At 37.5% G+C, this 14,717-nt stretch overlaps 1 protein-coding gene across 9 annotated transcripts in view; it reads right to left on the reverse strand.

Annotated features, from left to right (window-relative positions):
- N4BP2 (NEDD4 binding protein 2) overlaps positions 1 to 14,717 on the reverse strand; it is a 66,611-nt gene that overhangs the window by 15,823 nt on the left and 36,071 nt on the right. For 7 of the 9 annotated variants that reach the window (XM_039540158.1, XM_039540159.1, XM_039540160.1 and 4 more), the window contains 8 exons: positions 14,502 to 14,578; positions 13,134 to 13,289; positions 9,661 to 12,050; positions 7,726 to 7,811; positions 6,621 to 6,666; positions 5,313 to 5,533; positions 3,523 to 3,641; positions 1,305 to 1,443 (listed from right to left, as the gene is read on the reverse strand). In XM_039540158.1, coding sequence (XP_039396092.1) covers positions 1,305 to 1,443; positions 3,523 to 3,641; positions 5,313 to 5,533; positions 6,621 to 6,666; positions 7,726 to 7,811; positions 9,661 to 12,050; positions 13,134 to 13,289; positions 14,502 to 14,578 — 3,234 coding nt within the window. The remainder of the gene's footprint in view (positions 1 to 1,304; positions 1,444 to 3,522; positions 3,642 to 5,312; positions 5,534 to 6,620; positions 6,667 to 7,725; positions 7,812 to 9,660; positions 12,051 to 13,133; positions 13,290 to 14,501; positions 14,579 to 14,717) is intronic. The other 2 variants (XM_039540163.1, XM_039540166.1) reach the window with 1 other exon arrangement.

The following is a 14,717-nucleotide window of genomic DNA, read 5'->3' on the forward strand; positions in this document are numbered from 1 at the left end:
CTGGGCGCCACATTTCAGGAAGGATGTGGACAAATTGGAGAGAGTCCAGTGAACAGCAACAAAAATAATTAAAGGTCTAGAAAGCATGATCTATGTTTAGTCTGGAAAAGAGAAGACTAAGGCCTGGGCTACACTAGCGGGGCGAACTAAGATACGCAACTTCAGCTACGCTATTCGCGTAGCTGAATTCAAAGTATCTTAGTTCGACTTACCTGGCCGTCCTCAAGGAGGAGAGTCGACTGCCGCGGCTCCCCCTTTGACTCCGCTTACTCCTCCTGCTGAGGTGCAGTATGGGCGTTGATTAGTGGATCGATTTATCGTGTTCAGATAAGACGCAATAAATTGATCCTCGATACATCAAACACTACCCGCCAATCTGGCAGGTAGTATAGACGTACCCTGAGAGGGGACGTGATAACAGTTTTCAAGTATGTAAAAGGTTGTTACAAGGAGGAGGAAGAAAAATTGTTTTTCTTAACCTCTGAGGATAGGACAAGAAGCAATGGGCTTAAACTGCAGCAAGGGAGATTTAGGTTGGACATTAGGAAAAAATTCCAAAAACTGCCAGGGTGGTTAAGCTCTGGAATAAATTGCCTAGGGAGGTTGTAGAATCTCCATCAGTGAAGATTTTTAAGAGCAGGTTAGACAAACACCTGTCAGGGACTTGACTAGATGACCTCTCGAGGTCCCTTCCAGTTCTATGATTCTATCTCTAAGAGGATGGTGGAGCTAATGACATCAGTTGAGGAAATAGCAGTCCCTGCTTTCAGTTAAACTGAAGGATGCTGCCTTGGTAATTCCAAAAAGGCCTTTTAAATATTTCACTGTAGATCTTTAAAATAAATACCCTTTGGGAAGGGGGAGGAGGGCGGCTGATCAAGTGCAAACTTTCCAATTCTAGACTGGATTTTTCGGATCGATTTTTCTGATTGATTGGAATGTTCTAAGCGCCCTTTTCCCTGCCCAATCTCAGTATTCACTCCATGAAGAAAGGGAGGGTGCATATGTGACTGAGAAAATTAGGCAAAACATCAAAACCGCTAAACTTCAGAAGAATAGAGCTTTATTGTTCTAGCTTGTTAAATAGTAAAGACAGGTTAGTAGTGCCATTCTAAAAATCTCATTAGAACGGAGCGTTCTTTACTCAGTGCTTCACATTCTAGGAAGAAGCTAATGTCAAAAATATCCACATTCACTGTGACAAAAATGCAAACCACAAATGTTGCAGCAAAATGTGTACTATAACACTGATACAGGACTTCAGTATATATATATTTGTAATTATGAAAAAAGTTGGCTTGTACCTTTTTCTCTCGGTTCTTTATAGCACTAGAGGAAGGGAGAGTGTCACTTTGCTGAGCAATCTCTTGAGCTACAACCGTTTTTACAGGGTCTGCCTCCAGGACACAGTTCAGAAATTGCTCGGTCTGTTCTAAGGAGTAGCTGTAGACAGTCAATAAAACATCAGTAACTTTGCATATATATTGTCCCAATGCATATTAACAGCAGCTGCATTTGTTAAAATATATACAGTAGACCTTCATACAGCTACGGGAGTAAATGCTATCATAACAGTACTGGAGTTGTCACTTTTCTACTCACTAGTTCAGCAAAGTTCCTCGTACTACATCACCAGACTCAGATATTCATTGAATTGCATACTTGCCTTGGTGCTAACAGATGTACAAAGTGCTGTTTGACAGATAGTAATTAAAAGGGACAGACACTGCTAAGATTTGTAGAATCAAAACAGAACTTTATTATTTCTGTTTTCAAAGGTCATGGTATTCTTTGTGTGCATTTTAAACAGAAGTGCTCATTAAGAAAAAAGAAATCATAGACAATAGTCCAGCACTCATGACCTACACTACAACAACAATCATATGCGTCAGTGTGGCTGAGAAAATAATTGTGAGAAGAAAACAGATTTCATTTTCAAGCTTCTGGGAATTTATAACCAATAGTAAGAAAAGTGACTTTAAAAAATCATGAAGAATATATTGACATTGTACAAGCAAACCATGTAATACTGAGTCTTATTTTCAATCAGCCTTTGCTATATAGATTTATGGAATAAATTAATCCTGTTCTATCACAACTTTGGTAGTCCTCTATTTTTCATATTGCTCAATAGTCTGATAAGGGGGAGGCTGTTTTAAATCAATGAGGTGTTGTGAAGAAGCCACAAAGGCAAGGATACCAAGGAAAGAGTTAGGAGGGAAACTTGTGAGGAAAGAAAGAAATGAAAACAAAGATGCTACAACAGTGGATTTGTGTGGGCTTGAAAGGGAGGACAGGCTCCTTAAACTTAATGTAAAAGGTTAAGGGAATTCATGGATTCAGGGAGGCCTGTGAAATGGCCTAAGCAGTGGATGAGAATGACTATTTTAGCAGCAGCACTTTAGATGAACTAAAGAAAGTTACAGAGAGGCGAGAGAGGAGGTGGCTGCAACAGTAAAAGTGAATGATGACCAAGGTATGGACAAGTATTTGAGCAGCTGAAATGGAGAAAAGGACAAATTTTAGAGATGCTGTAGAGAAATAACCTACAAGATTTGATGACAGCCTAGATGTGTAGGGAGAACATGCAGGAAGCAAGAAACCTGTGTGAAGAGGAAGATAGTGGGAATGGTCAAGGGTGATAGCAAGAGAAGGAGAAGGGAAGTTTTAGGAAGAATGATGGACCTCAGTTTTCACAATCTTGAGTTTCAAGTGGTAGCTGGACATCAAGGATAAGATGCTGAAAATAATCTGATGCAAGATGGATGGAAGGAAGGAGAGATGACACTGCCACAGCCTGCTTCATAGCTGCTGTGGTCAGGAGTAGAGAATTAGCAGCAGATGTTAGGCCACGGTAGATTTTCCCTCTGGCTGAGTGCCATTCTCACTGACCATACTGTTCCCATTACTTGCCAATCTCTTCAAGTCAATTCTTAGGATGGCTGCTCCTTGAGTTAGCAGAATCATTGATAGAAAGTGGCTCCAATCAGTCAACATCATCCATGGAGTATAGTAGAAGGAAAGTGAGGGAATGAGAGAAGAATCTTCTCAAAGTAGTAAGACAAGATTAAAACAAGTGAAAACATATATAAATCTGAAAAAAAAAATCTTTGCTGTTAAGGACCACAAAGTTTGGCCTTTAATTAAAGCCAAACTTATTTTTGTTATATTGGCTAGAACAGGGGTTCTCAAACTGGGGGTCGGGACCCCTCAGCAAGTCGCAAGGTTATTACATGGGGGGATTGCGAGCTGTCAGCCTCCACCCTAAACCCCACTTTGCCTCCAGCATTTATAATGGTGTTAAATATATAAAAAAGTGTTTTTAATTTATAAGGGGGGCTCGCACTCAGAGGCTTGCTATGTGAAAGGGGTTACCAGTACAAAAGTTTGAGAACCACTGGGATAGAACCATTCTTTAACAAAGTATTAACTTTTTGGGCACTTAATTGTGACAGAATAACCATGCACTGTATGTTATTACTATGCAGCATTTTACAAAGGAAACATTTAAAGATCTCTCACTTGTTGTCCTTGAAGATGTCCATTAAGAAGTTTTGGTTTATGGTTGGGAACATCTCAAAGAGTTTCTTCTCCTTCAATCTGGCAGCACAGTCTTTTCTAGCCATGGAAGGAACACGTTTCTAATCCAGAAAGTAAAGTAAGTGAAATGGTAAAATCATCATTAGAGGAATCAACATTAATAAAACTGATCCAATAATGTAACTAATTGGTTATTACCAAAAAAATGTATTCACTATCTAGGCACCTATCATGCTAAAGATTTTAATTACATATAAGCATCAGCTACACACACTCATCTGGTGCACAGAAAGCTGGGATGGGCATATCATGCTGTGTGATACTGTACTGCCACAGTCTGCAATCATTGGAAGTGACTAAGCTAGCGTTCTCTCAATTTAAACTGAGAGAAGGCAGATGGCAAGGTGTTTTTCAAGGGGGCCTTAAATTTTGGAATTGCTACCCTGCTAGTCTATAAATGTCCAGATTCCTGAACATTCCAGGCATGCTGCAAAGTTCATCATTTTTCCCCCAGGCAATTGGGCAAGGAGCATACTGAGTGTTTGGGGTTGAGTTATGGTTGTTTTATTGATGATGGGAAATATTGGTTTTGTTTTGAGGCAGGTATGGGTTGTTTCGATGTATTCTGCATTCAAATTTCAGAAGTCACCTAAGCAGTGTCTCTCAGTGATTGGTCCATGGACCAGCACCAGTCCCTCAGATCTCCCTGCCATAGTTTGGGAAGGCAGCAACTCAGTCCCTGGTATAAAAAAGGTTGAGAAACACTGACCTAGAGGACATGACATGACAGGTCCTTAATTATAAAACTGAAATAAATAAAGCTGACAATTCCAGTATTCTCATAAAAAAAGTGATCAAAACAAAATTGAGCCAGATTACACCAAGCTTAAATCAATCTGTGGACACCATAATTATCAGTAAGCCACATATAAGCATAAGGAAAAGAACCCACAACACTCTGCTTCAGAAATACAGGCTTATACTATTTGAACTTCAATGTCAACAGAAATAGGGACATTCTATTTTTAGGACAACTACTTACAGGGCAACAGAATAACAAAGAAAGACATAACTGCACTAATCTGTCATTCCATCCATTGAAGGAGAATAGTGCAGTTAGCTAGATCATTACAAGCTTCAAATTGAAAACAGGGGAAAACTAAATGGAAACTAAGAAAATGGAAAAGAAAAAAAACTTTAGGGAATAATAAGTGTGTGCCCAAATTGAGAGAGAATTACATCTTAAATACCCTTTAAATGTGTCAGCTCTCTGGAATGTTGTGGGTTCTTTTTAAAAGTATCACAAGCAATTACGTCTCTTTTTGAACAAGCATGGCATGGTGCTAATTACAAATTTTTGCATGGCTGTCTCACAAAGAATGCATGAAGCCAATTTGATAAATACATTTTTAAAAGTAAACAACCAAAAATGCAGCTCAACCAAATGCAAATGCTAACCTGTACACCGAGATATAGCATGATCTGTTTGTGAAACAATTAAGATATTAAACTTTCAAATGACAGATTTATTTTAAACAGAAACATCAACTGGCTTTTATCTAGCACCTTAAGTAAACTCTAGCTATCAAAAAACAATTAATAAAATTAGTTAACATTTATCTCAGAAACTCAACACTAGTCAGCCTGTACAAAGACAGGCAACTATAGAAGCAAAATATGGCTTCTAATCATACCAAACTGTTGGGGGGGGGGAGGGGGGAAGAATCAGTGTGATACAACTTAGACATCATAAAAAGTGGCAATATTAATACCAGGTCCTGTTTCTCCTGTAAGGCTATTTCTTCAGACATTATTTCTCTGAGTGATACTCTTTGCATCTGTGCATTCCAGTGATCCATAAAAGTGAAAATTTCTGATGTTGCTAGATTTTCACTGTGTGTCTCTGTTGATGATCGAGAGGGACAGGCCATTTTCTTTCTCTGCAGTATACTGTCTGTGCTCTGAGATAAGATTGTATTGGAGTCATCCAGATCTAATTGGTCAAACAGTACAAAAGCAACAAAAATCTCAAGGTGACAAAATGAAAAAGCCAATGTATTTAATTAAAGCAAAGCCCAACGTAATTAAAATACATTTCACCTTACTACATTTTCATTAATTTATTTATGAATAATATAATTTTATTCAAGCAACTTATATTTTTAGCAAAAATAACATCACATTGCCTACATTTTCCTCCTCACCCTCTCCCCACCAAAGTCTATTAAGCTTCATTTTTCTTCTAACTAGTAAAAAAGGAACAATCCAGATGGAATTTTTAAATGCTGGAACCTAACTTACACTTGCAAATAGATAACTGCACATGACCATGTGTGGGATTTTTTTATACTCACAGTTACCTTTTTGTGTGTATATTATATTTTGCATCCACAACTTATGAACAGATATTTAACTATTTGGTCATATGTCTCTCTTGCGATGTTAATGGCACAGTTTAGCTATTAGGCAAAAACTTTGAGTCTAAGGACCAGATTGTGGCTTGAAGTCACAGCCCAGGTCGTAGGTGTTTGCTGCAGAGGAAGGATTCCTCATGGGGAGCTGAGGGACTGAATGCTTGATTAGCAGATCCATCACCATCTGAAAGAGGGTCACATGCATTACCCCCATGCTGGGCCAGTTCTGGTGACCAAGGTGAAAGGATGGGATGCTCACTAAGGCCATGGCCCCTCCCCCTTTCTTCTTGCAGAAGGGTAGCCCCACTTGTAGCACTAGCCTGGATCAGTGTCTCTTTTACCCATGGAGATTGTATCAGGCCTTTGAACATCCATACAGACTCAGTCACAATCTCACCCTATGCATTTTTATCCCAGGTAGACATGAGAAAAGCCAATCCTCATAGAGTGCTTTAATGCTATTGTTAAAGTCAGTGGTTTGTTTATTTTTACTACTACTGCTACGGTTGTAAGATAATGGTGAGTACCATATCAAGTCCACTAAATGCAAGCTGAGCTTAACAAATGAAGCAGTCGATTTTCAACAATTCGCAATTTAACCTTACTAGTTTTAGTTTTCAAGAACTGAGCATTATTACAGTAATTTAAGTGAACAGTATACTGTACCTTGCATAAGCAGTTTATAATATTCATCTTCCATCCTTTGTCTCTTCTAAATACAAATATTAAAAAAAAATCACATCGGTGAACCATAGATATAGCTTTCCCCCTAATATTAACTCTACAAATGTTACTTTTCAGGTAAACAGGTTTCAAATTAAATTAAATTTTTAAACTTTTTATCTGAAAAAAATGTGTATATATCTAAGATAAAAATACATTAAGAAGTAAAGTTTTGAAAATAATACTATTTTTCAAGTGACAGATCAAAGTAGTGCTAAGATATCAAATCAGAACTTATAATTAAATTAAAGATTAGACAAACCAAGAGAAGATTGTACCAAAAAATAAGATGCAGTCTGAAGCACTTTTTCTTCTTACTCTGGCTGAATTTATGATGACATGAGAATCTAAGAGAACCTTTCTCAATTAGTTAATATAAATATATTTGTTTTCTGTACATAATAGGTAATGTGCACTGAGACGTCCTCTTAAAGAATAAAATCAAGGCGTTTTAAGGACAAATGTCATTGTTGGTGGATGGTTTTAAAATTCATGTTTAAACAATGGGCAATACATAACAACAGATTGGACATTAATTGATCTTTTTGTGAAAATGTGTATGTTATAATCTTTTTTCCCCATAATGAATCTAATTTTTGCTATGGTATGCCTTACGGTGTGAAATTTATTCTTCCCTGAAATCCTCTTCATCTTATCCCTCCCAAAAGCTGAAAAATGTCAATGATTTCCTCTTCCTCCCCTTCCCTCTAAAAATGTATTTTAGAAGCATGAGAGTGGGGCACTGATGCCCATTTTGAAATTATACTCCATAGTTTGTTTTTTACATTTGTATTTTAAGAGATTGGTATTATACTGCCTTTGGGTTTTATTTATTTGCAGGGGCAGGCGACACTATATAACTAAAATAATGATTTCCTCTATGCTACATGTCCACTTACCCTATGTATTTTACACAGTATAGCTAATATTCTCTGTTACAGTAAATATATAAAATACCTCATATAAATATTTAGACAAATGCAGAAAGAGAAACAAATAGATTGACAAAGCCCAAGTGTAACTTCTTAAAAGAAAGAAGCCTACCAACCATAATAGATTCTTTCCATTTCTCATGAATCACTTTGGCCAGATTCAGATCTATATGAACCACATAATCCTCAACAGTTAGTGATCCTTATGGAAGAAAGAAAATATACTCATTAAAGCACTGTACAAAAATTAGTCCCATCAAGTATAGCACTGTGGCTTACCACTAATTATTTTGCATTTAGGGAATTTTACATAAAAATGTCCTGCCTGAAAACTGCAGTGACTTCCAAATTAAATAAAGACACTGGTTTCTGAGCCCTCACCCAACAGGATTCATAAACCAACACAATCCGGAAGGAGCAGGAGAGGACAAGTTAATATTAACTGCATCTTGTTTAAACCTGACTATTGGAATGACTGGCTTTTTTATGCCCTTATAATTTTTAATGCATATTCTTCTTTTATATGTCCATCCTTGCATTTAACATCTTTGCAGTTAACTCTGAATCTTGTGACCAATTGTGATGCTGCATTTTTCCCTAATTTAATCTCTCTCCATGGATAATCATCCCTGAAGAATACATCAGGCATTAGTGTCTTCACTGTTCCCTGCACCATACCCAATTTAGAGAAGCATCCTCCCTAGGAAGCATAAAAGCCAAGAATCCTTTTCTACACTAGTCAGACAGCAAGAGTGACCATGGTAGCAGCATAATGTAATCTTTCCCCAGCACACCTATCTGATACTATTACACCTGTCAGTTTCTCAAAAAGAAAAGGAGAGTGATTTAGAGCATGCAAAGAAAGGGGGACAGTTTTGAGAAATAGTAACACTCCGCTCCCCCTTTTTACCCCAACCCAAGAACAGGTCTCTTTTTTTTTTTTGCTCACAGCCAAACCCATCAATAAATTATAGATTCAACATGTTATATCAAGTAAACATTATGAAAAATAATTTCAAAGATTACTAAACCTCCTTTTGTTTTTTCAAACAAAGTTCAAGATCAATCAAACCTGTGTACTACCTGTATTACTATATGGGTCAGAAACCTGGACTCTCTTACAGGCAGACTTGGAGTGGCTAGAGGCATTCCATAGGCACAGTCAGCATCAAATCTTGAGCATAAAAATGGTTTGATATTGTGCCAGATGCCACAATCTCATAAAGATCTGGCCTTTCTTCAATCCCTCACATTCAAAAGTGGTGCTGCATGCTCTTCAGCCATGTTGCCAGGCTAGATACATGTTCTCAAACTCTCCATCATCCCATGAAGGCCCTGACCCCATCTGGAACTGCCTGTGGGGCCACCCTACAGATTTGTGATTTGCAGGACTGAGCCAGATCTGGGAACTTCACCAAACAATGCCTGGCTGGCATAACAGTCCCCAGTGGACTTTGTGTGTTTGATGATTATTTTGTTTTTTCTTTCCATTTTCTCTTGATCTCTCTCCTTTTAATTCTATATCTTGATGTGTTTTCAGGTAGTTTTCAATGCGTTTTCTCTCAGACTAATTTTTCATTTTAAAAAATGTTTCATATTAGTCTCTCTCTCTCTCAAACATTATTTCATTTCTGATCTGGTATCTCCCTTCCCCATTTACTTGTCCCATCAAAGGTTCTCTCTCTCTCTCTCTCTCCCTTCTCCCAACCAATCAAAATTTTTCTTCATCATTATCTACCTCTCCACCCTTGGGAGACGGAAAGTAGGTTCTGCTCCAAGCCAGACAAGTCGAAATATTTTCTTGCAATACTCTTCAAATGTATTTGTGGGCAGAGACAAAAAAATTGAAAAGAAATTATAGCCATCTTTGCTGCTATATTTTATGTAACATTCTGGGTCAGTTCAATTTTTAAATGAACAAGAGCCTTTGAATAGCACCACAATATCATGAGGAATTCAAAGTAAGCATAATAAATAAATTAAAATGGCTTTTTTTAAAAAAAGAACTACATTACATATATATTTGTATTAATTATTTTTCATGTCCTTACCTGAGTCAATGCCAACTGGCCCAAATATTTCTTTCAGTTGAAGGGCTAGTTCAGGAGGTAATGCCAATTCTAGGCAATTTATATTCATCGATCCCGAGGATACTGAAGCAGGGTTCAATATCTTGGTTGTATCTTCATCCATATTAGAAGGTTTGCTTTCTTCCCTATCACCTCCAATTGATGATATATCATTCCCCTGAGTTTCTTTGTAGGTTTCCAGTTCTTCTATATCACTTGCACAGTTCTTCAAAGGTGCTTGATCCATTTGCAGTAACGGAGGAATCATATTATTTACTTTGGAACTCTCTAGATATGTTTCTGAAAGTTTATTGTCTATCTCCTTATTTAATTTGGATTTCAAAATGGTTGGAACAGTGTTAAACACCTTATGTAAATTCACAGGTAAACATAAGCCCACATCAAGCTGTGGCACCACTGGTTTTTCTTCTGTTTCATTAACAAGGCTCATCGCCTTTAAGTTTATTTTCTGTCTCTCTGAAACAGACTGCTCGATGATATCTGTTCCTGAATCTTCTGCCTGAGTTCTGGGAGCAATGCCCTTGGTATTTTTGAGTTTTACTGAAGCACTCAGTGGAAGTCTTGTTAGTGAGTCAGATATTTTAGCATCTGTTTCAAGTATGTCTGCAGTTTCACTCTCTGCATAACACAGTGATAAATTGTTTTCTGAAAGTTGAGTAATACCATCAGTCCCAATTATTTGGCTGGTTTGTTCAGAATTTTTAAGATTCTCTCCATAGTTTGTATTTGCCTTGAATTCAAGGTCTATGGTAGCTGGCTCAGTTCCTGCTGCCTGCAAGCATTCAATGTCTTCACCTTTACACAATTTTTCATCAGAATCCAATAGCAGGCCTGTGGCCCAGACAATGTCCTTGTTACATCTTTCATACAAGTCTTTCAATGCATCAAATGAAAAGGACCCAAACAGCTTACAAAGAACATTCAGATTTTCAGATTCATCAATACTGATAAGTTCACTTTCTTCCACATGTGTGCTTTTATCATACATAACTCTATAGGGTATTTTTTCTTGAGAACTTGAAGCAGCATCCATGTCTTTTGGTCTGAATGCTTCTAATCTGCCATGTAATACTTTGGTATTTTCGGAAATAATATTCTCAGAAATAATAATTTTCTTTTCTAATCTCCATAAGAGTGCGAAATCCTGTGGCTCAGTCTGTGAATACCTGCTTGGTTGTTTACAAATGTGTTTTTCAGGTTTCTCTTCCAGCAAATTAAGCGTTGACAACTCTTCTTCTGGTTTGGAGAGGGCTACACTGCTGTTGGTAAACGTGAGGGCTAATTTATGATGCTTCCGTGTTCTTTTATTTTGTTGGGGCTTTTTCTCACTGATATTTTCACTAGCTACTCTTTCAGGTTCTTGAAAATTTGATGTCGCTGTGTCCTGTAGCTCTTCAGTGCTCACAGATGTTCCATGAAGCATATCCACTGTGTCAAGAACATTTTTGTGTATATCACTTTTATTATTTCCAGCTTCATCAGATTCACTTAGACTTCTCTTTGATATTCTCCTTGATCTATGTTGCCTCTGCTGTAAAGAGCTCATAGCAGGCCAGTCTCCCATCATTTGCAATTCTGGGGTTATTTTATCTGCGCCAAGAACACAGAAAGAGTCAGAGACTAAATTTTCCTCCCCTTGTCTTTTTTCACCAGGTAGTACTTCCTGCTGAATATCTGCCAGGTCCACTTGTGACTTGTGGGAATCAAGAAGATGCTGGCTGGTTGCTTTATCCTCTTTATCACGCTTCATAGAAAATTCTTCTATTCTTCTAGTCCTTTTGGTTCTCTGCCTGATTGTTTGTTCTACAGGCCAGTCACCCAGAAAGTTTAATAATTCTGGCCTCACTGATATATCCAAAGATGAACCATTTTGTTTCATAATGTTCTTTTCATGTGTTACTACTGGTTCTACTTCAATTTCATTGTACTGATCTTTTTCAGTTTGAACTTTCAGAATCTTGTCACTATGTTCTTGAATACGTTCACAAGAACAGATATGCAAGTGTGTGGTTTCTACAGATTTCACCTCATTAGTTTTACTAGTTTCTGTTTCAGTAATTCTATGTACTACTTCTCTCTTTACAGCTTTTTTCCCCAAAGGCACTTCTTTTTCTTCATAATCTGATAAACTGATATCCACACCACCTTGAATAATGCTATTCTCAGAAACTTGTTCTCTTAAATTATTTTCAATTTCCTCCTCTTCTTTTTGAAAAAAATTATCTGCTAAATTATTTTCTACTGCTGAAGATGTAGCAGATGCATGTTTCTCCTCTTCAGCTAATTCGGGAGGCTTCGAAGCTGAAGCAAAAAGTCTCCCTTCTTTCACATATGCATGTACCTCTTTTTGCCTGTAAGACAAACAATTAAACAGAAGACGTTTAAAGAAAACTTAAAAGAAAAAAAAAACTAACAAGCCAACCCCACTTCCCCACAAACTTCTTATAACAGTCTTCCAATGTGTTACGGTCTGTTACAAAGAGAACAATGATCAATTGTTCTCTATGTCCACTGAAGGTAGGACAGGAAGTAATAGGCTTAATCTGCCGCAAGGCAGATTCAGGTTAAATATTAGGGAAAACTTCCTAACTAGAAGAGTAGTTAAGATCTGGAATAGGCTTCCAAGGGAGGTTGTGGATTTCCCATCATTGGAGGTTTTTAAGAAGAGGTTGGACAAACACCTGTCAGGGATGGTCTACGTTTACTTTGTCCTACCTCAGCACAGGGGGCTGGAGTAGATGACCTGTCAAAGACCCTTTCAACACTACAGTTCTATTATTCTATTTAAGGGATCCATTTCCAAGATACTATAAACACATTCTACATTATCCACTACAGAAGACCACAGATGCTAGTTGCTTACAAAATATGGTTGGAAATGTACTCTCAGTCTACATACACTCACATAAGCCTCCATATAATAAATATATTCCATAATACCAAACAGATCAATCACTCCAATCCTAATCATAAAAATAATCTACTCCACCAACACCCCACTCTATAAGTACAAAATGCAGACCTAGGGTGTTTACATATATATATAGAACTATACTCCTTTTAAAAACTTTATTACACATTTAATTGCTAGTATATAAAAATCTATACTATGCTACTGGGTGTACATTTCCAGTACAGAAGAAAACAAGAAGAAAAAGTTAAGGTTGGTGGACAGCAATAATCTAGTGAACTAATAGCGTATCATATAGAAATGGCTGATTCCCTTAACTGTTCACTTCTAAAATTCTTAACCTTGTAAAAATAAAAAATGCTGAATTTTTGTTAATTTGGGGGGGGGGGGGGCGTTTGAACAGTTCTGGGTTAGGAGGAGTTAGCCAGCCTCCACTGTTTTTTTTTTGTTTTTTTTAAAGTTAAGATTGGAATTAATGTAACAAAGTTTTTTTATTTAGGAATATAGAGAAAGTAAGTCTTACCCATAACCTTCCCCGTGACAAGAATCTTCATTCCAATCAGCATTTTCTGATTTGTTAGGGACAGTAGAATTCAAGACTGAGTTAACAGTAAGGCAACGTTCATATCGCTCCAACATTCTTTTGATCTTTTCTTTAGATACACCATGAATGTTTCGCCTAGAGATTAAAACATGAAAAGTAACATTCCAGATTTTAAACAATCAAACAAAACAGACTGAAAGATGGAATGATTTCTCTTTATGCTGTTATATTTCTAGTTTTGCTTAATATTAAACCTAAGAATTAGGCTAAAATATATTTTTCTTAAATGGCTTTCTGGGATATTGTAAACCAGATGCTTGGTGTTTCACCTTCTGTTAGGAGGCAGGGAGCCAAACTGCATAAAGGAGATTTTGCCTACAGGAGTCCTCCTCCTGTAGGCTATACTCAGTTGAGAACTTCTCAGAGTGGGAAGAGAACATATTTGCCTACTCTGATCTCCCTGCTTCTAGCCGTTTGTCAGTATATCTTATCCCTCTGAGGAGGATTTGCACTGACTTTGTTACATCTCAGAAAGCAATTTGCTTGGCAGTGGCCTGACCTAGAGTATGTAAATCCTGGCCAGCGTGGCAAGCAGAGGGGAACTGGTGTTGAGGGGAGGAGAGAAAACCCCAAGTAAGCCCTAGCAGCAAGAAATGATGGTACCCACCACTCCATGGAAGGAAAGTAACTCACAGCTGCTCTAGAAGGATCCCAATAAGCACCCACCATCTGAGAGCTGCATCAGCTATGTGTTCAACCCAGATGGTAACGCCTAGGAAAAGGTATAACCAAGCTTCCACTGGTGGTTCAGCAGAGCTTGTCCCCAGGAGCTTGTTCTGCTCACATCAGGACATGACTGCTACTCTAGTGCATAAGGTAGGAGGGACACTTGGAATCAGGAAGGCTAACAGCGGAACAGATCATCTCAATGCAAGGACAGACCCAGTATGACAAGATAAACCCTGGATGCTTTCCAGGGGTCCTATTGGATCTATCATTGTGCCTGGATTTCCAAGGGATATTTTAGCGATGAATATACATTTGCACAGCTTTCTGAAGATTTAAAGTGCCATATAAATGACAAAGGTGCCTTTCTGGCTGCTAGCTAATTTCTTTTGAAACTGGATACAAAAACAAAACGATGAAAGGAATTTCTCAAACTCTACATAAAGTTGTAAGCAGAATAGTTAAAATAAAAAGTTAGTCAGGTGTTTGTTCAATTGTTAACAAGGGGCTTACTGATGTTTTGGAGCCTCAATGGCCATTGTCAAGGTAAAAAAAAGTTATTTTAAAGAGGATAAATGAAAGGTGAAGCAGCTTACTTCAATGTCTTCTACAGTATTTTACCTTTCAAGCTCTTTTGGTTTAAACTTCCACCAAGTATCAGGCTCTCGGAACATTACTTTGTATTTGTACTGCTGAGACTGAATAAAAATACAAATAGAATACAAAATACATCAGTGATGTCATATTTCCATGAAAGAGCACACAATGTATAAAACAGACACATATCAGGTTCCCAACTTACAAAACAAGCTAAACATTCCAAAAATACACTAACCA

The sequence above is a fragment of the Mauremys reevesii genome, linkage group 5, assembly GCF_016161935.1.
Source record: "Mauremys reevesii isolate NIE-2019 linkage group 5, ASM1616193v1, whole genome shotgun sequence".
NCBI classification, from domain to species: domain Eukaryota; kingdom Metazoa; phylum Chordata; order Testudines; family Geoemydidae; genus Mauremys; species Mauremys reevesii.